Genomic DNA, 23617 nt, shown 5'->3' with positions numbered 1-23617 from the left:
GGTGCTCCCCTAGACTCTGACCTGCTTCCGGGGCCGGGTGCTCCCCCAGACTCTGACCTGCTTCCGGGGCCGGGTGCTCCCCCAGACTCTGACCTGCTTCCGGGGCCGGGTGCTCCCCCAGACTCTGACCTGCTTCCGGGGCCGGGTGCTCCCCTAGACTCTGACCTGCTTCCGGGGCCGGGTGCTCCCCTAGACACTGACCTGCTTCCGGGGCCGGGTGCTCCCCTAGACTCTGACCTGCTTCCGGGGCCGGGTGCTCCCCTAGACACTGACCTGCTTCCGGGGCCGGGTGCTCCCCTAGACACTGACCTGCTTCCGGGGCCGGGTGCTCCCCTAGACTCTGACCTGTTTCCGGGGCCGGGTGCTCCCCTAGACTCTGACCTGCTTCCGGGGCCGGGTGCTCCCCTAGACTCTGACCTGCTTCCGGGGCCGGGTGCTCCCCCAGACTCTGACCTGCTTCCGGGGCCGGGTGCTCCCCTAGACTCTGACCTGCTTCCGGGGCCGGGTGCTCCCCTAGACTCTGACCTGCTTCCGGGGCCGGGTGCTCCCCTAGACTCTGACCTGCTTCCGGGGCCGGGTGCTCCCTAAGACACTGACCTGCTTCCGGGGACGGGTGCTCCCCTAGACTCTGACCTGCTTCCGGGGCCGGGTGCTCCCCTAGACTCTGATCTGCTTCCGGGGCCGGGTGCTCCCCTAGACTCTGACCTGCTTCCGGGGCCGGGTGCTCCCCAAGACTCTGACCTGCTTCCGGGGCCGGGTGCTCCCCTAGACTCTGACCTGCTTCCGGGGCCGGGTGCTCCCCTAGACACTGACCTGCTTCCGGGGCCGGGTGCTCCCCTAGACTCTGACCTGCTTCCGGGGCCGGGTGCTCCCCTAGACTCTGACCTGCTTCCGGGGCCGGGTGCTCCCCTAGACTCTGACCTGCTTCCGGGGCCGGGTGCTCCCCTAGACACTGACCTGCTTCCGGGGACGGGTGCTCCCCCAGACTCTGACCTGCTTCCGGGGACGGGTGCTCCCCCAGACTCTGACCTGCTTCCGGGGCCGGGTGCTCCCCCAGACTCTGACCTGCTTCCGGGGCCGGGTGCTCCCCCAGACTCTGACCTGCTTCCGGGGCCGGGTGCTCCCCCAGACTCTGACCTGCTTCCGGGGCCGGGTGCTCCCCTAGACTCTGACCTGCTTCCGGGGCCGGGTGCTCCCCTAGACTCTGACCTGCTTCCGGGGCGGGGTGCTCCCCTAGACTCTGACCTGCTTCTGGAGCCGGGTGCTCCCCTAGACTCTGACCTGCTTCCGGGGCCGGGTGCTCCCCTAGACTCTGACCTGCTTCCGGGGCCGGGTGCTCCCCTAGACTCTGACCTGCTTCCGGGGCCGGGTGCTCCCCTAGACTCTGACCTGCTTCCGGGGCCGGGTGCTCCCCTAGACTCTGACCTGCTTCCGGGGCCGGGTGCTCCGCTCCTGCTTGGCCACTCTTGGACTTGAGATCATAATTTCCTTCTTCTTGGTTCTTTCCTGAGGAATCACTGTCTACGGAAGGTAAACAGATATATGTTAAAGGGACATTAAAAACTGCAGGAAGTAGGAAAAAGGTTTCTCCATGACACACATTAAATATAGAATTACAGCTTTAATTTTTTTAATTCAGATATATGTTTGTCTGTGTATGACATGTGTATAGGTACCCACAGAGGCCAGTTGTGAATCCCCTGATATAGGTGCCTGGAACCAAACTTGGGTTCTCTAGTTGACCACTAATTAATCTTTCTAGTCCCTTGTTTACTTTTTAGAAGATGGACTTTGAGAAAGGGATGGTACTTAAAGAGTGTTTACGGCCAGTTGGGCAAGGTAGCTCATCCCTTTAATCCCAGCATTCTGGAGGCAAAGGGAGATGGATCTCTGGGGAGCAGGGGTGGGGGAGCAGGGGTGGGGGAGCAGGGGTGGGGGAGCAGGGGTGGGGGAGCAGGGGTGGGGGAGCAGGGGTGGGGAAGCAGGGGTGGGGGAGCAAGGATGGGGGAGCAGGGGTAGGGGGAGCAGGGGTGGGGGAGCAGGGGTGGGGGAGCAAGGATGGGGGAGCAGGGGTAGGGGGAGCAGGGGTAGGGGGAGCAGGGGTGGGGGAGCAGGGGTGGGGGGGCAGCGGTGGGGGAGCAAGGATGGGGGAGCAAGGATGGGGGGAGCAGGGGTAGGGGGAGCAGGGGTGGGGGAGCAGGGGTGGGGGAGCAGGGGTGGGGGAGCAGGGGTGGGGGAGCAGGGGTGGGGGAGCAAGGATGGGGGAGCAGGGGTAGGGGGAGCAGGGGTGGGGGAGCAGGGGTGGGGGAGCAGGGGTGGGGGGAGCAGGGGTGGGGGAGCAGGGGTAGGGGGAGCAGGGGTGGGGGAGCAGGGGTGGGGGAGCAAGGATGGGGGAGCAGGGGTAGGGGGAGCGGGGGTGGGGGAGCAGGGGGTGGGGGGCACTCTATGTGAGGTGAAGAAACTTGGTCAGCACCATTTCAGGTGCTGGGTCAAAACTTCAAGAATCTGACTTTGTGGTTTATCCTTTTTACACATTTAAGCATGGTAAAACTTTGGGAAAAGGTTTGCACATGACACATACTAAATATTGAATTCAGGGGTTTGCACAGCAAGCTAGGCTTGTGCGCTACCACTAAGCGATTTTCTTGTTCCCTTTGTTCATTTTCAGACTGAAGTCCCAGTAAGCTTTGAAGAGGTTCTCTCAAATGGCCTAGAAGTGATTTAAACAAAACATGATTATCATTTTTTCTCCTGACAAAGGAAGCTTAATAACACACCTGGGGAGGGCACACAGTGCAGCCTCAGAGCTGTGTTAGCATGCACAAGGCTCTGCCTGGTTTAAGTCCCTGGGATCCCTCCCTCGTCCTCAGTCACTGCAAGGACTATGTTTTTCTGTAGGGTAGTATTCTAAGATCACCATCTCTTCCTGTGCCCAAAAGGTAGATACATAAAGAAGTCCGCTGGTTGATATAAATGACTTTCTAAAGATGTAAACAAGGAAAAAGGGTCTCAAAATCTCATGGAACTAGCCCTTGAGTATCCTTTGTGTTAGGTTTAGATGAGGGGTGAGCGGTTCAAGGACACTGAGATGGATTGTTGAGGACTATGGAGTTTCTTAGAAGAGTTATTAATGCCAGGGACGGACAGATAGGCAGGCAGGCAGGCAATAGTGGAGGTTCTGAGGAGACTTCTGGCTACAAACCAGAGACAGATGGCACAGTGGAGGATCTTATGAATCTTTAAGGCCAGGTGGGGGTGGGGGACATGATGATGATGGATGGATGGATGGATGGATGGATGGATAGATGGATGGATGGATGGATGGATGGATGGACATAACGACACTACATTCTGCGGATGCCTTAACAGCTCTGCCAGCTGATGGGAACTCACTTCTCAGGGGATGAATCCTATCTGTTGTGTCCCAGTAGGGTGCGTGTATCCATAAGAAGGCAATCTAACATTATGCTATTAGAGTTTGTGATAAATGAACCTCCTCACACTAGCCATGCTGTTGGATTCCTGGCACCATCTTGGGAGGACACACGCTTTTACAGCTGCCTCATAGATCACATTTTCATAGATACAAACTACTTTCCTAGGTTTTCGATCATACAGATTCCAAACAGTTCCCCCACAACACAAACCGTGAGAAGTCTAGACAAGAACATAAAAGAGAGAAACCTTTAAAAACAAGTCTTTAGGCTCATTTTTTTTTTGTGGCACCTTTAGGAGGCCAGTCATTTCAAGATGAAGTTGAGTATCTCTTTCTCCACCACTGGCTGTCAGAAACTCATAGAAATGGGTGATGGATGCAAGCTTCATGCTCTGAGAGGCACATAGTCACAGAAGCAGCTGCTGCCACTGGGTGAGGAGCACCTGGGTTATCTCTTCTGAAGCAGCGGTGAGAATGACAAGCAAGGTTTTCCCATGGAGTGAGGTGTCCTGACCCATGACAGAGTGTGCCTGCTGTTGAGTAAGGGGCAGTCTCATTATAGACCAAGGATACTGGATAGAGGAAATGCAAGTCTGTTCAAGGATGCATTGGGGATGCCATTTGCGTGTTCTCAAACTTACATTTTCACTTATTGTTAAAATGAGGGAGAGGATATTCCTGGACTGACAGATATCACTGTGCCTCGTGGTTGGTGTATAAAAGAGCTAGGAGAAACTGAAGGTTTTTAATCTCTCTAAGGAAGATGGTGTACACCAATATGCTGTCTGAAAGCCCTCAAACAAAGAAAGTAAGAAGCCCAGGACCACAGCACCCAAGATTTAACATTATTTCACATGTCCTTGACTTGGCGATGATTGCTCTAAAGAAACAATTCTCTAAGTCAAGCAAGGAGGACACTGCAGGATGTGCTAAACGTACAGTGAAGGGAACCAAGACTCCAAGGGAAAACGCCACAGATTGCCAAGAGGTGTAGGCTGTCACCATCGAGCGCTCTACTTCTGAGTCCAGTCAAGGTAAGCCTTGAAGAGTAACAAGTGTCCTTTTTGTATTTTTGGCCTCCTGACTGCTGTACCTGATTCCCCTGTCCCTTCATGGGCTAGCTCGGTCTGATCATCTCCACGCTGTACTCTCCCAGATGTCCCTGCCTCTGGCTTTGCCTTCCCATGTATTTATAATAAACTTTCTCTTCTATCATAAAAATAATAATAAATAAATACGTTAAAAAGAGTAACAAGTAAGATAAGATTTGAATCTCAAAGTAAATAATAATGTCCTTAAAGCTGGTAGAGTAGTTTACAATGTATGAGGCTCAGAGTTGGACTCCTAGTGTTATATAAATAAATAAATAAATAAATATTCTAAAAACAAAGCCCTTTTATATGACAGGTACCCCAGAGATAAGCCATGGCCTGAGGCACTGGCATATCTAGTAGAGGAAAAACACCACACCTGTGTGCAGAAAATGTTTGTTTTTTTCATGTTTCAACCCAGTCCTCGAAGGACTTGGCTGATCTGCTACAGAACCCACAAATTCTTGAGTTGCCAATAACAAAAGCCTATGTCAACGGGTACACAACACTCCTTTATGCCACTCTGTAGGCCTGGAAACCTGACTTCCTTCCTCCAGCTAGACTGGATACAAGAAGACAGCATTGTTAGTGAATGACTTGGACCACACAGAGAACAGGCCCTGCAGCTGCAACCACATTGATGACAGTCTGGCCATTGTGCCAAGAGATGCTGAACAAACACAGGCCACATTGGAGCTCTGTACTCCCAAATGCCAGAGGCTTGGGGCATTCCAGCACACACTCCCTGTGCAACCAAACATTTATACATGCCCTGTGTAATCTTTAGACACCTGTTTCTGAGGCCGAGGGTGCATTTCAGTGGGTCAGTATGTTTTGCATGTATAAATCCCTGACTTTAATCCTCATCACACACACAAAAATGGTGCCTATAACTGAACACATACAGAGATTGTTTTTCTTGTCATTAGTCCCTAAAATATACAGTATAAGAATTATTTATTTAGACTTACATTATATAAGGAGTTATAAGTAACTTGGGGATGGTTTACAGTATACAGGAGGATATGTGTAGGACTGATGCAAATATCCTGCCATTAACTTTTTTTTAAACAGTTGTTTATTTTGTATGTGTGTAGGGAGGGGGCATGCACATATGCCAGGGCCATGTGTGGAGGTCAGAGGATAACCTGCAGGACTCAGCTCTCTCCTTCCACCAAGTGAGGCCCTGAGTGTGGAGTGAGGTTGTCAGGATTTGCAGCAAGTGCCTGTATGCACTGAGCTGTTTCACGGCACTGTATTGCTACTCTCACAGATGGAACGTGAGCAGCCTTGAACTTTGGTGCTCACCTGTCCTAGATTCTCACCATCCCTCGGGGACTTTTTACCAGGCATTCCTTTCCATCAGTCAACAGTTCATTTCTCTTCAGTGCTGGGGGTCAAACCAAGGCCTCTGGATGCGAGACAGGGGCTCTTCCACTTATATACAGCTCCATCCTTAATTATAAATTCATTACTACAAATGCAGCGTTGTTTTTTGTTTTGTTTTGCTTTGTTTGGCCAAATTCTTCATTTCAAGTTTCATCTTTGGAGCATATTTCCCTGATGGTCTTCAAGCATAAAATATAACTTTGAACCATGTTAATATCAACGGATGAGAGACAGTCACGGAGAACTCGAGTCCTTACCTGGCTGGACAGGATTAATCTGACCCTCTGGCGCCTTCTGGGTGGAGTGGATCCTCGTCTCTGGGTGGGATACAGTAGCTGGCTGGTTGTGGGTAGTGGCTCTCTGGGATTTTTCCAACTTGGGGTCTCCTTCACCTTCATTTAATCCCGTGGCTCCTGGCTGGGCAGAAGTAGCCACTGTGTGTGTCACCAACTTGCGGTCAAGAGCCACTGTGGAAGAACTCAGTTACTTGCTGGGCCTTTCTCTCTCTCTCTCTCTCTCTCTCTCTCTCTCTCTCTCTCTCTCTCTCTCTCCCCGTTGCATGTGGCAGCCAGAAGGCAACCCTGCTGTTCCCTAGGTGCCACCAACCTCTGTGTCTGAGACAGATTCTCTTACTGGCCTAGAACTTGGAACTCATCAGGCAGGCTAGCCTGGCTGACCAGTAGGCTTCCTCGATCCTCTTGCCTCTGCCTCCCCAGATCTAGGATCACCATCACATGATGACACTCTTGCAGTTTTTTTTTTTTTTTTTTTAACACGGATGCTGAAGAACTATCATGTCAGCTTTGGATTTCTCTTCTGAATGCTAACTAAAACCACTGTATCTACAGTTGATTTAAAGTCATGGACATTTAAGACTACTAACTCACTCAGCTAAAACAGGCAGAGCCCACTAAAACGACTGCTTAGTTTGTAGATGGGCAATGTGTTCTTTTCTCTTCCGGTGGCTTCCTAACATGGATGAGGGCATACTCAACACTATAGTCTTGGGTTTTTGTTTTGCTTTTCCAGTCTCTCTACTTTGGTTACAATGGGGTCTGAACCTTGGACCTCATGCACTCGAGGCAAGCACCTGACTGCGGAGCTACGTCCTCAGCTCCTACACCTTTTGTTCTTACACCAGACTTGACTGGGTGGCTCATTGCAGCCCTTCTTTCTTATGTTACTTTTAGGTACATGACCTTATACAAAGTGATTTATAGGTCTAACTTAGCCATACTCCAATGTGTCAAACAATCCTGAGAAATTATAAAAACATGCCAAGTGTGCCTATAGGTCCATGCCTATAATCTCAGAACTCAGAAGGCTAAGGCTAGAGGATTGTGAGTGTGAGGTCAGTTCCATGGTAAGACTGTATCTCTCATATCTCTCACATACACACACACACACAAACACAATTATCAAGGCAATTATTAATGTACTTCAGGTTTTTTAGGTTTTTTTTAAGTGTATTACACTACATGGTGGAGATCAGAGGCCAACTTGTGAGAGCTGATTATCTCTTCCCACCACGTGGGCCCTGGGGCTTGAACTCAGATCATCAGGCCATTAGGCTTCAGCAAAGCCTTTATTCACTGAGTCGTCTTGCCAGCCCCGCTTCAGGCTTTAAAAAGTGCATGTTATGTGTGTGATATTTTACAGACATTGACCTGCCTACACTACTACCCCTTCCAGTCCCTGCCTGATAAGACCATGCACTGACTCACAGTTTTGACAGAAGTCTTCATCAGACCCGTCAGGACACTGCCTCACGCCATCACAAGCCAAGGCGATGTCAATACAGCAGCCACTGTCACAGAAGAAATGGTAGCGCGAGCAGGCACTGGAGCATCCTGTTTGTGAACAAGTCTCAGGTCACAGGGATGCAGGGTGACTGGGGAAGGGGACAGGAAGCAGGGTAAAGTGGCAGGGATACTGACGTGACAGAATTGGCACAACAGGTCAGAGGGTCCCTCTGTCACCTCTCACTGGACTCTCATTGCCCCAGAGCTCTCTGCCAGAAGGGTGTCCTTTGCTGCCCTGGTTCCTTTGACCCCACTTATTTGGCATCCATTCACTTGTTCATCTACCGTGGAGCCCCCTTCTCAGGTGGGTCACTTGACACTATCCTAACCATGGATGACCTGCTTCAGGAGCAACACCATGTTATATAGTCTGTGTTCTCAAGTCTTGTTTACTTTTTTTTTTTTAGATAGGGTTTCTTTATGTAGCCTTGGCTATCCTAGAACTAGCTCTGTAAAACCAGGCTGACCTCAAACTCACAGAGCCTGCCTCTGCCTCCCGAGTGCTGGGATTAAAAGTCTGCATGGCACCACTACCTCTGGCAAATTCCTTTTCTCTAAGACTTTTTTTTTTTTAACTAGATTACCTTTCTGCTGTTGACTCCTATGCGTAGACAACCAGGTTGTTAGTGCTGTAGAGGAATATATTTTTGTGAAATGATGGTAGTTTTCCCTCTTGGGAATTTCAGGAGCTTCTAGTCTTGCAGTAAAATTCAAAGGAGCTACAGGCATTTCCTTGAAAGGCAGTTTTCTCTACTTTTGATTAAGACAACTTTGCTAAATAAGAATCAGATGGGGGCTGGAGGATGGCTCAGGGATTAAGAGCATTGGCTGCTCGCCTGGAGCACCAGAACCTACATGGCAGCTTACAACTGTATGTACCTCCAGTTGCAGGGGCTCCAACGCCTGCCATAGGCATGCATGCAGGCAAAGCACCAATGCACATAAAACTGAATATGTATGTGTGTGTATATATATGTATATAGTGTGTGTATGTACACACATACATATATATTTGGTCTTTCAAGACAGGATTTCTCTGTTCTGGAACTTAATCTGTAGACTAGGCTGGCCTCTAACTCACAGAGATCCACCTGCCTCTACCTCCTGAGCACTAGGGTTAAAGGTGTGTACCACCATACCTGGCAAAAATACATAAATGTAATAATACAAACCAAACCAGGCAACTCGGGTGATAGTCATGAAAGGCACCCAGCTAGAAGCCGGCCTTAAGGAGTCCTACAGTTTCTTATTTATTTATTTATTTATTTATTTATTTATTTATTTATTTTTGAGCGGAACCTGCCTGCAGCAATCTTTTATTTTCCTTTAAGGCTACAGAAAATCTGCGCATAAGCAAGGAAATTAATTCTCATAATAAAAATACCCCTACAAATAGCCAAGGTATCCAGTCAGGTTCCACATGGAGAGAGTCTGCTGTACCACATTTTATTCTGAGGGCATGCTTTGTGAGTCCACTGGGTTAGGATCAATTCTTTCTGGAAATACAAGCTTCTCACAAACTGCTTCCTTAATTGGTAAATATTGTGATATTTCATTAGGTTCCGTGAAGAGGGAAGGTGGAACATGCATTAAATTAGCAATTTTGCTCTCTCTGGATGTATATTCTCGTAACATGTAGGTCTTGTCAGCCTCATGGTAAAGCCTCGTGTCATTCATTCTGATGAGCACCCCATCAATTCTCAGGAAAAACCGCAACAGCAGGAAGAAGCTGGAAGGCATCACTCTAATTTTCACACTCAGGCTGGAAACACCATGATCATGCAATTCATCTTCAAACAGGAGAACTTCTTCAAAAAATTTAATCTGTTCTCTGGCTTTCAATTTTTCTGTATCTATATGATCTGTTGTAGGTACAACTTTTCCACATCCGCAGACTTCATGATGTGAGTCTTGGACGCCGTCAGCTTCCAAGGCCCGAAGGAGAAGTCCTGGTGGCTGCTCTGAAAGCCGTGGATCATCATGGCAGAAGCAGAGCCGCAGGGCTACTCGGAGCAAGCGCCTGCAGCAGCGGTCACACAATGGCCCTCCCTCTAGTTTCTTATTTATTTACTTCTATTTTATGTACACTGGTGATTTGACTGCATGTATATCTGTGTGAGTGTATAGGATCCCTTGGGCCAGGAGTTACAGACAGTTGTGAGCTGCCATGTGGGTACTGGGAATTGAACCCCTACCCTCTGGAAGAGCAGCCAGTGCTCTTAACCATTGTGCCATCTCTCCAGCCCCCTGGAATCCTACAATGTTATAGTAACAGGAACGACTAAATGGCTCTTTCAGGAACATGACTGGCAGATTATAAGACATTCCACTAACAGCAAAAGCTAAGCATAGTTGATGTGCACAGACGGAATCTAACACTGATTTTATTGAAAAGCTGTCAACTAGAAGACTGGAAAGTGACCCTGTCTGGGTGCAAGGTGATTGGAAGAGCGCTTGATCCTAAAGGAGAACTAAAGAAAGGAAGGAAATAGCGCAGGAGCTGCTAAGACAGCGATCAGTTTGGTCTCCTTGAAATCTTAGGCCTGCAGGGTCAGCGACAGCCACCAGGGGGAGCAAGCGAAAAGAAAGGCGCTGATCACCAAGCAATCTTACTCATGTGACAGGAAAGCCCCAGACTGCAGGGTTCTCCTTACTTCTATGTAGTTTTAGAGACAGATCAGCATTTATATTTAATCTGTTTCTGGAATAGCGGTCTCCAAATGTTTTAAGCATTGTAATAAACACACATCTCAAATTTACTCATAAATTATTTGCATGTGCTGGTGTTCTGAGACACTAGACCCAAGGGGACAGCAGGATGGCTCAGTGGGTAAAGGTGCTTGTCACCAGGCCTGAAAACATGAGGTCAATTCCAGGAACTCAAAGGCTGGAAAGAGAGCAACATTCTCGGTAAGCTGTCCTCTGACCTTCACACATGAGTGTGCATGTGCAGGCACACACACTGAGTGAACACACACGTACACACAGAATAAAAGACATCACACACCTTATTAAACACACTGAAAATTTTCAGAAGGTTGAAAATGAGTAAAATTAAAAGTTCAAGTGTCTTGTTTTCTTGCCCTAAAAATGTGCTCAGCATCAGGTGGGGTTCATCCCTATTTGAAACCACTGTGCTAACTCATGTTAAAGGCTCTCTCTCCAGCCTGCTATCTGCAGAGAAGGCTCCTCACATGCATTCAAAAGGTGTAAGAACAACCAATATACTCAAAACCTGAACCAGGTTATAGTGTGTGTGTGTGTGTGTGTGTGTGTGTGTGTGTGAAGGAGACAGAAAGTCCTGTCTTATGTCCCCACCTGTCTGCCACTGTTTATACATGGTATTTCATGTGTGACTTTATAGTACACTCTCTAACTGATCCAGCAAGTGATCAGGTAGGAATAGCACCACACTGACTCCTTTTTTGTTATTGTTTTGGATTTGTCTTTTTATGTCGAGACAGGGTTTCTCTGTGTAGCCCGGGCTGTCCTGGAGCTCACTCTGTAGACCAGGCTGGCCTCGAACTCAGAGATTTGCCTGCCTCTGCCTCCCGAGTGCTGGGATTAAGAGCATGTACCAGCACCACTTGGCTTCTGTAAAACTTTTTTTTTAAATTTTTTTTTATTTTTTGAGAGATAGGGTTTCTCTGTGTAGCCCCGGCTGTCCTGGAACTCACTCTGTAGACCAGGCTGGCCTCAGACTGAGCAGGGCTTTTCTACTTTCCATATTTCAGTCCAACTGGAGTCATTAACCACGTGTTTTTCTTTCTTATATTTTAAGTGGTTTATTACATAAACTATTGATTAGTCTTTATTGATTATGCCTTTCCTCCCCACACCCCATATTTTATTTTTAATTGATGGACAAAAGGATGTAGATATATGGCACCCAAGGGTATATGTTGATGTGCGTATAATATACATACATGTATATATACATATACTATATTTGTATATATATATTTAGCACTAACTAGATCAAGTCAGTAAACAATCTATATCACCATATTTACTAATTTTTTTGTGGTAAGAATATTTTTTTGTTTTTTGTTTTTTGTTTTTTTTTTTAAAGATTTATTTATTTATTATATGTAAGTCCACTGTAGCTATCTTTAGACACTCCAGAAGAGGGCACCAGATCTAGGTTACGGATGGTTGTGAGCCACCATGTGGTTGCTGGGATTTAAACTCTGGACCTTCGGAAGAGCAGTTGGGTGCTCTTACCCAGTGAGCCATCTCACCAGCCCAGTAAGAATATTTAAACTTAGTCTTTTAGCTCATTCTATTTATTGGGAATATTTACAAGTATTTCCTACATACTGACCCTAGCTTTTAACCACCGTTCTACCCTCTGATTCCATTGGCTGGACTGTTTAAACCGTAGTCTTTGGTTAAACACTTAAAACAAGCATATCAGAAAGACCCTCAATCTTTACATTAAACTCTCTCCTAGGAAAGACCTTAACAAGGTCAAAGAGCAAAGGCAGGTCAGCACACAGGACCCCTACCTCTTGGGCCATGTCCTGAGAACGTTCTCTACACTCTAATCAGTGGAATCCAAATGGTCCTAAACACAGAACCTGTGTTTGCTATTTCATTTTCAGCAAAAACTTCAAGCACTGAAAGTAAGATGGAGGAGCCCGTGAAACGGGACCCCAGTGTGTAAATCTCACTGATACCATCCTTCCATGACCAGCTGGGCTTGGCTGGCCATGGGGGACTCAATGGAAGGAAGGACTGGCTTTCTTCTCACCTCCCGTGGAGTAGGGCCTGGGAAGCACAGTCACAGAGACGTTATCTGAGCTTCTCTGACCCACGGAGTCAGTCACAGTCAGCTGGAAGATGTAAGCTCCTTCCTTCAGGCGGGACAGCCTCAGGGTTCCTGGCTGAGGCACCTGCCATACAAACAGGTTTAGGGACGAGAGTGGAGCACAGAGGCCCAGGAGCACCCACAAACATGGACACTGCCCCCTTCCCCACAAAGAGCCATCAGCTCCTCTTTTCTCCTTAGAAATGATATATAAATAACTTTGGAACAGAAATAATAACAAATGATAGATGACACTCCAAGGTAGAAATGACTTCTGATTTACAAATTAAACCAAAAGGTTGAAATGTAAAGAAGACAGACAGACAGAAAGGAGGTCCTGCACAGGGGCAGTCAGTCATGCATACAGACACAGGGAAGGGGAGGCCGTGATTGCGGCACTCCCGCAGAAAGAGGAAGCCGGTGGTAGAAACCTTGTTAGCAGGAGACTCAGCGTGACCCTATCCTGTGACACAGCTACTACCACCGTTCATGCAACTGGCTTCATTAACAGGCACTGGGACCAATGTTCAGAACACAAGAGGGTATTAACATGGGTCAGAAGGAACCACAGCATACATGAGGAATTCCATTAGGGGCTTCAGGTTTTATGAAGAATACACAACTAAGAAAATCTAGATGACGCTAGAAGGTAGATGGTATGAAAATCAGTACAAGTTTGTTTTTTGTTTTTTTAACAGAATAAAAGGATGAGTTCAGCATTTTCTAAAGGGAAGTCTAGTGACATACAGCCAAGTATAGACTGTTTGCCTAAGTAGAGCTGATTAACAGTATGCTAGGACCAAGGTTCTCAACCTGTGGGTCATGACCCCATTGGGGGTGACATATCAGCTACCCTGTTGTAGTGTTTTGAATATATTTGGCCCCGGGGAGTGGCACTATTTGGAGGTGTGGCCTTGGAATAGGTGTGTCACTATGGGCGTGGGTTTTAAGAACCTTATTCTAGCTGCCTGGAAGACAGTATTCTGCTAGATGAAGATATAGAACTCTCAGCAACTCCTGCACCATGCCTGCTTGGATGTTGTCATGTTCCCACCTTAATGATAATGGACTGAATCTAAGAATGTGTAAGCCAGCCCCAATTAAATGCTGTTCTTATAAGAGTTGCCTTGGTCATGGTGTCTGTTCACAGCAGTAAAACCCTAATTAAGACACTTGTGTATCAGATATTATATTATGATTCATAACAGTGGCAAAATTATAGTTATGAAGTAGCAACAAAATAATTTTATGGTTGGAGGGGTCACCACAACATGAGGAACTGTGTTAAAGGGTTGCAGTGTAAGGAAGGGTGAGAAGCACCGATATAGGGCATGATGTATAAGATGCTTCTGGGAAAGTTGAAGGATGACTCTGGGGTGCTGTGCTCTAGGAAGGACTGAGTGACAGGCTGGGACAATTCTGAACAGGTCCAATCCTAAAGTTATTTCATCGCTAAGCAAAAGCACCATCACTGAGGTCAATGTAGTGGGACCAGCTGATTGCTGCTTTGTTGTGGTTCCGGTCAGGCACAAACTGGCTTTTCACTACCTCATCTTCTAAGGCAGTGTGGTTCTCAAGTCTGAAAGTGTTCCTCTCTAAAACAGCTCCAACCGTCTCATGGCTGGTATATGTAGGCATCCCCTCACTAATGGTTTGTTTTCACCCACAGCAAATCTAGCTGTGGCCAAGGGAGTCTGCTGGAAGGCAAGAGAGCAGGAGGAATCAGGATAGCCTTATGCTGTGCCCACCTCACTTCTTAGCACAGTGTCCATGAGTAGGATTATCTGCTGTGTACAATGCTTTCAGATCACGTAAAAAAAGAATTCATTCTATTATTATTGCCTCCCTCTTTACATTCCTTCCTTTCATACTTTCTGGGAAAAATTTTAATCCAGGATAGCCAGGAATTGGTGACATAGTCTAGATTGGCCTTGAACTTGTGATCCTCCTGCCTAAACCCACTGAGTACTAGAATTACAGGCATGTGCCATCATACTTGGCCACTACCCAAATCTTATACTAAGAAAAAAGAAATCTTTTTAAAAAAGGAACCAGAATTATTGAAACACAGCCTAAGTCTTCTCCTCTGAGCTAAAGGAGCAAGACTCTGGCAAGCATCCAAGCAAACAGTCAGTTTATACTGAGCGCCAAAGGGACTTTACAGAACAATCATTTTTAGGATAATTGATTTTATGATTTGTTCATTTTAAGCACACTCTGCTTGTTTATGTGCATTTAAGGACTGACAACGAAGGACATTACAGAAAACCGCTTCCCAGAAACATCAGTTTTTGTTAGCAAGAACAAGAAGAGTCACCTTCATGTCCACTGACGATGGGTCACCCTGCTGCAGCGTCCACTCATAAAGGACAATGGCGTGGTCGTCCGTGCTTTCTCGACCATCTAGAACTACCCCGTCTGTGGGCAGATGTAAAACCACATCCTTCCCAGCCTTGCTTACAGGAGGCTTGTCCTCATCTGTGAAAGAGAAGAGACAGGAGAGGCATGCCTCTCTGATTCCCCAGCTGATGAACAGCAATAGCTTGTCTGTAGATTAGCCCATCAAAAACAAACAAACAAACAAACAAACACACCTCAAAGAGAATAAATAATCAACTGAAATCTATCTTCCTGCAAACTTCCATTGTGTCCCCTTTATACATGCAAACAGTAACCCAGCATCCTGTTCTGACATGGACTTTTAGCAATGACACACGTGGAAGAGGAACTATGGAGTGCCAGCTGTTTGCCGCAGCTATAGAAAACTAAGTAACCATATATACACATATCCATTCCAGATGGCTGTGAGCCACCGTGTGGTTGCTGGAAACAACCGGGACCTCTGGAAGAGCACCCAGTGTTCCTAACCTCAGAGCCATCTCTCCAGCCCTAATTTATAAGTAAATTTTTAATGATGTACTTTTAAGTTATATGCATTGGTGTTTTTCCAGCATGCGTGTCTGTGTGATATTGTCAGATCCCCTGGAATTGGAGTTACAGACAGTTGTGATTGGCCATGTGGGGGCTGGGAATTGAACCCAGGCCCTCTGGAAGAGCAGCCAGTACTTTTAACCACTGAGCCATCTCTCCAGCTCCCAATAATATTTTTAAAAAATATATTATTCAAAGGTTTTACATGGAAGAATCAGGAAAGCACTGAAATATCTTGCTGGTCAGGACACAAGTCGATCTTGCCTCCCCTGAAGAGAAGTCCCAGGCGTCACTGGCTTTTGTTTAAGTGCATCACAGCTGGGACTTCGGAGCCCCGGGAAATCCTCAGTCTACCTTGACCCCTGATGACTTCTGAGAAAACAATTTCTCCCCAGGTCCAGTCAGGCTAATTACACTGTTAAATGTATTTTGAAACAAACCAGAGCTTATCTACACAGAAACAGTCCTGGAAGCAAAGAAAGCACAACACTCTCCAAGAGTGTGATAAATGTAATTTCGAATTTTCATACAAAAAATATGTAATTGAGCATGCTAAGTACTGTGGGAACATTGATTTGTTTTGGAAACTAAACACAGTGGGTAAGACCCATGGAGGTGAAATAAGCCCCGTGCTTCCCAACACCCTGCTGTGAATGGAGCTTTCCTGAGTGACCTTCTGAATCTGTGCCACACACACTGGCTAGGGGATCAAAAAACAAGCTACAGGGCCAGAGCAGGGAAGACAGGGAAGGCATCCCGCCTTTCTGTGCTTGTTTGTTTTTCCTTTCAGGCTGGAGAATCAATCATTTCTTAAATTGCATCACTGAAGAAAAAACATATCCATAATTCCAGAACAATTCTCAATATCTTAAGTATTCGGAGTCCCATCTATCTTTCCCATAGGATACTTGTAGCCTCCCCTCCCCCAGCCTTAAGGGTTCCACTGTTTACACCTGGATTGAGCTTGCCGGCTCAATCGTTCTGCCATGCCCACTGCTGGAACCTGCCGCTTTGCTGTTCGGAGCCATACATGTGGTCACCCTGCTACTGGTCCCCAGGACTATTTGGCGGGAATCCCCCCCCCTTCCCTTCATAACTGCATGCTGATATAGTAAAATTGAGCTTTGATCAGAATGCCTGTCTTAGCTGCATCTTTTCTCTCGTTGCCTAGCCCTTCTTCTCTTCCAGGTTTCCAAAATGCCTTTCCAGGCTAGAACCCAGGCTGTGATCTGCTGGCCAGACACAACAGATACTGATGATCAAATACAATAATAATAATTATATAATATATATGTGTTGATTACGAATTAATTTAATTAATAAAATTAATTTTAAATTAAATAAATGAAATAATTGTATAACAATTATATAATATAATATATAATAAAATATATGCTATATATTATATAATTTATATATCTTTTTTCTTCCTTCCTTTCTCTCTCCCCCTCTCTCTTTCTTTCTTCTTTCCTTCCTTCCTTCCTTCCTTCCTTCCTTCCTTTTTTTCTTTCTTAGAGTTTCTCTGTGTAGCAGAGCCCTAGGTTGTCCTGGACTCTTTTCATAGACCTGGATGGCCTAGAACTCTCGGAGATCCACCTGCCTCTGCCTCTGCCTCTGCTTCCGTAGTGCTGGGGTGAAGTGAGTGCATCTTTGCTGCCTCTTCCTGGTAAGTTACCTTGTACCATGCAGTGTGCTAAGTGCCCCACTGGCATTCCCTCACTTGACATCTACTGTCAGGCTGAATGAAACATTTATATCTCATCAACTTTATCACTGTAAATAATGCCACAGTTATCACGTTATTGCTCATACTGTTTCTCCAGCACAGATTATTATTGTTAAAGAACAAAAACAACAAAACAAAAAAACCAAAAACTAGAACAGTGGTTCTCATCCTGTGGGTCATGACCCCTTTGGCAAACCTCTATCTCCAAAATTATTTACATTAGGTTTCATAACAGTAGCAAATACAGTTATGAAGTAGCAACAAAGATAATTTTATGGTGGGCTGGGTCACCACAACATGAGGATCTGTACTAAAGCATTAGGAAAGCTGAGAACCACTGCCCTAGAAGAACGGGTACTTTAAATCTCGGATACATTGTTTCCTAGTTGGTTTCTAAGAGGTTGGTATCAGTTTACACTGTCAATGTCCATGAGTATACAGATTCTCACAAGTGTGCCAAGTTATGTTTTTTTTAATTGTTGTTTTTTTTTTTTTTTTTTTTACAATTTAGTGAGTGTAAGCTGACATTTACATTTGATTTTTTTCCTTTACTCTTTCTGATGGTAATGGGGACCCATCACGTGTGCTAGCTAAGGCCATTTCCTGTGTTTATCCACTGCACGTCTTCACCAGGAAACTGTTTCCTTGAATCCTTTGTTCATTTACTTTTGTCAAAGCAACCCTCAGCTCTGTTAACATTTTAAGGTCTTACTTCCTAGACTCTTGTTTGCAGTTCCTTACTTATCGACACACATGTGTACACGTGTGTGTGGGAATTTGTATAAAATCTTTCTTTGATGTTCTACTTAACTGATTTGAAGACTTCTTCCTCCCAGACAGATAATACTGAATTTAGCTTCTAGCTTTTCTGACTATGGAGGAGACGATGGCTTAATTTCAAAATACTTGTGTATGTATATAGGGCTAGTGAGGTGGCTCAGTAAATTTGATAACTTGAATTCCACCTCCAAGGCCCACATGATGGAAGAAGAAAACCAGCTTCCTGCAAATTTGCCTCTGTCTTGCCTACATACATTGTAGCAGGCATGTCCACAAATATACCAAGTAAATAAATGATGTGAATGCCAGTGTCAATCCCAGCACCAGAGAGGCAGAGGCAGACCTCTGTGAGTCTGAGGCCAGCCAGGTGTACGAAAAGAGTCCAGGATGGCCAGGTCTCTGCTACACGGAGCAACTGTCTCAAAAAACAAAAACAAAACCAACCAAACAAAGTAAATATCCATCTGGGATTTGTGTGCGGTCAGAGTTGTCTCAATACATTTCTCCAACACTGCCAATAAATAATCTTAGTATTATTTATGAATAATATAAGTGGTTACTGAGAGAGAGAGAGAGAGAGAGAGAGAGAGAGAGAGAGAGAGAGAGAGAAAGAAGGAGGAGGAGGAGGAGGAGAAGGAGAAGGAGAAGGAGAAGTTAGAATTTCACCCAAGGCTTTGGTTTGACTGCAAAGGGTTGCCTTTCTAAGCTCTATCCAGAGACACTGAATTTCAGGCTACTTTAGTCAAAACAGTGCAAAGGTTCTTGTCTCCGAAGGCTGAGAGCCTCTCAGCTCCTACAGTATCCTAAGGACTTCAGCCTCTACCCCATAGTCCCCTTTACTCAAGGCATCCCACTGCTCTTTCCAGTGAATCACACCAGCCAACCTAGGTTCTGTAACGAAACCATAGACACCTATAGTACCCGGAAAAAAATCACAAGAAACATCCACACTCGGTCATTATGCAACAGTGAGCTAGAACAGAAGCAAGTCCAAGATGGTTACCAGGGACTTGCATGGGAGGAGCCTAGACTCAAGCCAGAGAACTGAGGACCTCAGGCACTCCTCAATTCAGAAGTTCTAGCAGGTAGGTTCTGTCACAGCAAGATACCTCCCTACTCTGTCCTACAATGTTCTCACTTTCTCTAACAGCCGCCTCAGTATGCTTGAGAGTAACAGACCCTCAGGGCTATGAAGGTCTCAGCTCAGCAAACTACTTGCTGAGTGGCCCTCAGGCAAGTTGCTTTCCAGGTCAGCCTTCCAGACAACAGGATTTGACCTTAGAGCTGTTTCAAGAACTAGCAAATAGCTTAAAATAGCTTCTAACATCAAACTCACTGAGAGTGACCAATATAGAGGCAGATGGGTGACCACTCTAAATCTGTTCTATCCTATCCAGCAATCCCCTACGTCTTCTTAATAGACTTGTTACAACTCCCTGCAAGGAGCAGGGCTAAATCACTGACTCATTTAGCCCCAAGCTCCACATGCTCACAAGATTCACAAGGAAGGAGGAAAGAAATAACAATCCAGAAAGGAAAACTGAAGTAGTCTTACAAACACAGAGAACGCATACAGGGCAAGCATCTGGACTGCGGACCCCGGTAGTCTGTCTGTACAATGTCCTTTGCCCTCCATTCAGGGTCAATCAGTGCAGCCTGGGAGCCAAGGCTGCACCACAGGGTGCTGAGGACCTGAAGAAATCTGGGTGTATCTGCGCTTCCCAGAGAGTGGGCAATGTTAGTCAGTGCTACCCAGAGAGGAGGCCATGCCAGTTGTCAAGGCAAACTCCCCCTAGAGAAAAGAAGGACAAAGGAGGGCAGGGAGGAGAAAAAAACACTTAGATGGCTTTTGGTTATGGCCTTACTCTTAATTCTGTTTACTTTTCTTTCCCCGGGTTTAAGGAAAGCTCTGGTAGCAATGCAAAGTTCTGTCAGAGGAGCACAGAGAACCTGGGGGGATAAATTTCGTTTCTCTGCTACTTTGCCCCTTCATTGTGTCTTGTTTTTTTTTTTTTTTTCCCTAGAGCAACTGATATAAAAACCAGAGGGCAAGCTGTTTAGGCCTTTTAAAGAGAGACTAACTTTACACACTATCCACTGTGTACTGAGCCCAGCAGACCCCAGTACAGAGCGTCAATCCCCTCCACACACAGCTGGCCTCCTTAAATTGAGTGGAACACAAAACCAACAAGGTCACGAATGTGGGGAAATTTTTGGGCAAGGGATGGAAGAAAAGAATGGAGATGGAGTGACAAGTTTTCCTTCATATTTTTATATCTGAAGCAGCTATGTGTTGGCAGAGAGCCAAACCAGGAAGCAGGAATGGGTATTTAGGAACAATTCTGCATCTAATCAAATCTTGTCCTTGCTATTTCCTGCGGTAAAACACGCTTTATAAAACCTATGAGACGAAATAAAACTAAAATAATCTTTACTGGGACAAAGAAGGTTCTGAGCTATCGTCTTAAATTGATCCGTCAGTCTTCTCCGATCTGCCCCCTTATCTTTCAAAGGCAGCCCAACGGACCCTGTCTGCTTCTGCCCCTCTATTGCACTTTCTTAGCACCAGCCCAAAGTCAGAGAAAAATGTGAACCACTTTCCGGGTTACCCGCAGCTTTAATCCTCTGGAAGCAGAGAAGTTTGCACGCTCGATAGCAGGCGGGACCCTCCTGGCGGCGCTTACCTGGCCTGGGAGGGATCCCGGCGGCGTCCTCGGCGCGACTGAGGGTGTAAGTGCGGTACCCGCGGAGCGGCGCGAACTTGCAGACGCTGCGGCCGCGTGCCGTGCAGTTGAACAGGTAGCAGCGGGGCGCGGGCATAGGAGCGGGCACGCTGGGCCCCCGGGGCAGCTGCACCACTGCCACCGAGCAGCTCGGCTCGGAGCAGCAGGCCGCCACGCACTGCCGCCAACCCCGCACGCTCCCGGGTGCGCGCAGGAAGCTGGCCCCCGCCGCGATGGAATCCTGGGTGCGGATGATGGTATCGGGCACCGCCCGGTAGACCGCCGTAGCGCCCGCACCCGGGCAATCCTCCCGCGGGCCGCCCAGCAGCTCCGGCTCCAGCTCCTCGCGAGGCCGTGCCCGCTGTAGCTGCCGGCGAAAGTCTTGAAGCAGCCTATCCACTCCGGACGGCGGAGCGGCGGGCTCCCCGGGCCGGCCGCCGGGCAGCCAGAGGCAGAGCAGCAGCAGCCCGCGGAGCGCGCGGTGCCGGAAGCCGGGGCCCGGTCCTCCTCCCCTTGTGGCCATGGCACGAGCGCGGCCTCAGAGCTCGGCGGCCCCGGGGCCTGGCTGCTTCACGGAGGCGGCGAGTGTGCCGGCTTCGAGAGGCATCGCGGGCCGGACTCGGCCGGACTCGGCGCCGCCCTGGCCCTGCTACCAGGCTGCGAGCTTTCGGCGCTTCTATCTTCGCTCCGGCCGCGGAAGCGCACCGGGGCAACGAGAGGCCTCTACGTGGATCAGCACCGGCGTGCGGACAGCGGCTGCGACGGGGCGGAGCCTGGCGTGCTGGGGCGGCTCCGGGGCGGGACTTCCGCAGGTCTGCTGGTCACCGGCGCCGGGTGGGGAGGAGGAGGGGACTCCCCGGAGTTGCCTGGCTGCTCCGTGGCGTGATGACACCCTAAGCAGCGTGGGTGTTTGCTCACAGGGCAGGGCACTCGGGGTTGGAGAGGAGAGTCAGAAAATCCATCAGTATAAAAGTTCGGGGCTACTACGGAGAGCGACGGGTACAGCTAGGGGACCACAGACAACTTTGCCAGTCTTTTGGAATCCAACTTCGTTGCATTATGTATCATTAAAGAGATTTGGACTATGGTAGGTAATAAAGGAAACAAACATTTACATTCAGGTTCTAATTCGCCTTTCAGTTTCGTTTAGAGAACTTAAACACCAGAAGTTCAGCAACAGAAAGCTGAACTTGTGAGGAGGCAAAGGCCAGGTAGTATGGGAAGGAGGGTTGAGCCGATTGATAATCACCCATCAGTTTACTGGGTGTTGGATGGATGACACCTGATTTAGTTTGACTGATAGAACACAATACTCTGAAGTGTGCGGCTTCAAGATCAAGATATCGTATTCGTTTCTAAAATCATAGATGGTCTCATTTGTCCTCAGAGTAGAAAGTACCTCTTAGGGTTTCCTAATCTCACGCAGAAGCCCCCTCACCCTTATATTCCAGGTCACCATTTCAATAATAGAGTGCCTGTATATACACAAGATCCCTAGCAACACATACACACACACAGACACACGCACACATACACACACACAGACACACGCACACACTACACACACACCACACACTACACACACACTACACACACTACACACACACACACCTCACACACACACACACTACACACACACACACTACACACACACTATACACACATACACACACTACACACACACACACACCCCACACTCCTCTCCAACCTCATACTATCACACTGAAATTTCAACGTATGAATCATACAAATATTAGTATATGCTTTAAGTCTATAGTGACCCATGTTCAATGTTCCACAGCTGTTAAGTAAGTCAGTGCCCACGAAGTGCTTAGACACTCATTATTACTAATTTTGAAGTCACCTTTTCTTTTTAAATGTTTTATTTATTCTTTGAGAATTCCATACATCTTTACCATATTCTAATACCTTACCCTACTCCACCCAGATCCACACTCACCTCCCTCCCTTCTTGTTTCACTTTTAAAACCCTAAAACAACAAAAACAACATTAAACCCAGAAATGTGGAATCTGATTTGTGTTGACTAGCTCCTCTTGAACATGGGGCCTCCTCTGGATTGGGGCTTATATACCCAGTGTCACCAGATTGAAAAAACACTACCCCCACCCCCAAGCTATTGTGAACAGCTTCTTGGCCAATGGTGGGACTCTATTATCCACTTCCTAGCCTCTGTGCTAAGATCTTCTCTGGCTTCGCCTTGAGCAGGTCTTGTGTATGCTGTCACAGCCTCCGTAATGCCCTGTTCTGCCTGGAAAACACTATTTCCTCATACATGGTGTCTTAGTTAGGTTTTACTGCTGTGAGCAGACACCATGGCCAAGGCAACTCTTAGAAGGACAGCATTTAATTGGGGCTGGCTTACAGGTTCAGAGGTTCAGTCCATTATCATCAAGGCAGGAGCATGGCAGCATCCAGACAGGCATGGCGCTGAAGAAGGAGCTCAGAGTTCTGCGCCTTCGTCTGACAGCTGCTAGGAGATGACTCGCTCCAATGTGGTTAGGAGGAGGGTCTCATTGCCCACCCCACAGTGACACACTTCCTCCAAAATGGCTGTACCTACTCCAACAAGGCCATACCTCCTAATAGTGCCATTCCCTGGGCCAAGCATATTCAAACCACCACACATGGTGTCTCGCTCATTATGTAGCACAGTAGTTTTGAACTCATGAACCACTTGCCTTCTTCTCCTGAGTGCTGAGATCGCAGGCTTGCACCACCTCCCTTCTCATCTCATTTCTTAATTTTACAGATGAAAAACCAGCCATACTCACTCTTGAGCCAGCCTAAGTTGGTAAACCCTCCACCTGCTGCTGTCTCTGCTCTGGCCTCCCTTCCTGAAGCCAAATTCTCTGCTGTTGGTTTTCCTTTTTCCTTGCGCTCTCATCCTTCTCTAGGTTTACCTCTTA

At 47.2% G+C, this 23617-nt stretch overlaps 1 protein-coding gene and 1 pseudogene across 2 annotated transcripts in view; both read right to left on the bottom strand.

Moving 5' to 3' along the window:
* Lrp11 (LDL receptor related protein 11) overlaps window positions 1-21469 on the bottom strand; it is a 38064-nt gene extending 16595 nt beyond the window's left edge. Inside the window, exons 1-6 of one of the 2 annotated variants that reach the window (XM_085842623.1) lie at window positions 20650-21468; window positions 14846-15006; window positions 12472-12613; window positions 7641-7766; window positions 6174-6383; window positions 1426-1521 (exon numbers count right to left, since the gene is read on the bottom strand). In XM_085842623.1, the coding sequence (XP_085698749.1) occupies window positions 1426-1521; window positions 6174-6383; window positions 7641-7766; window positions 12472-12613; window positions 14846-15006; window positions 20650-21211 (1297 nt within the window). In that variant the 5' untranslated portion in view covers window positions 21212-21468. Of the gene's footprint in view, window positions 1-1425; window positions 1522-6173; window positions 6384-7640; window positions 7767-12471; window positions 12614-14845; window positions 15007-20649 lie in introns of both variants that reach the window. The other variant, XM_085842624.1, reaches the window with a different exon arrangement.
* On the bottom strand, window positions 9007-12238 carry LOC115032143 (TIP41-like protein pseudogene; annotated as a pseudogene).
* Window positions 21470-23617: the final 2148 nt, after the last annotated feature.

This window comes from Mus caroli, unplaced genomic scaffold (genome assembly GCF_978045245.1).
Source record: "Mus caroli unplaced genomic scaffold, Mus_caroli_1 scaffold_9, whole genome shotgun sequence".
NCBI classification, from domain to species: Eukaryota; Metazoa; Chordata; class Mammalia; order Rodentia; family Muridae; genus Mus; species Mus caroli.
Note: the sequence above shows the minus strand (reverse complement) of the source record. Positions and strands in the feature narration are given on the sequence as shown.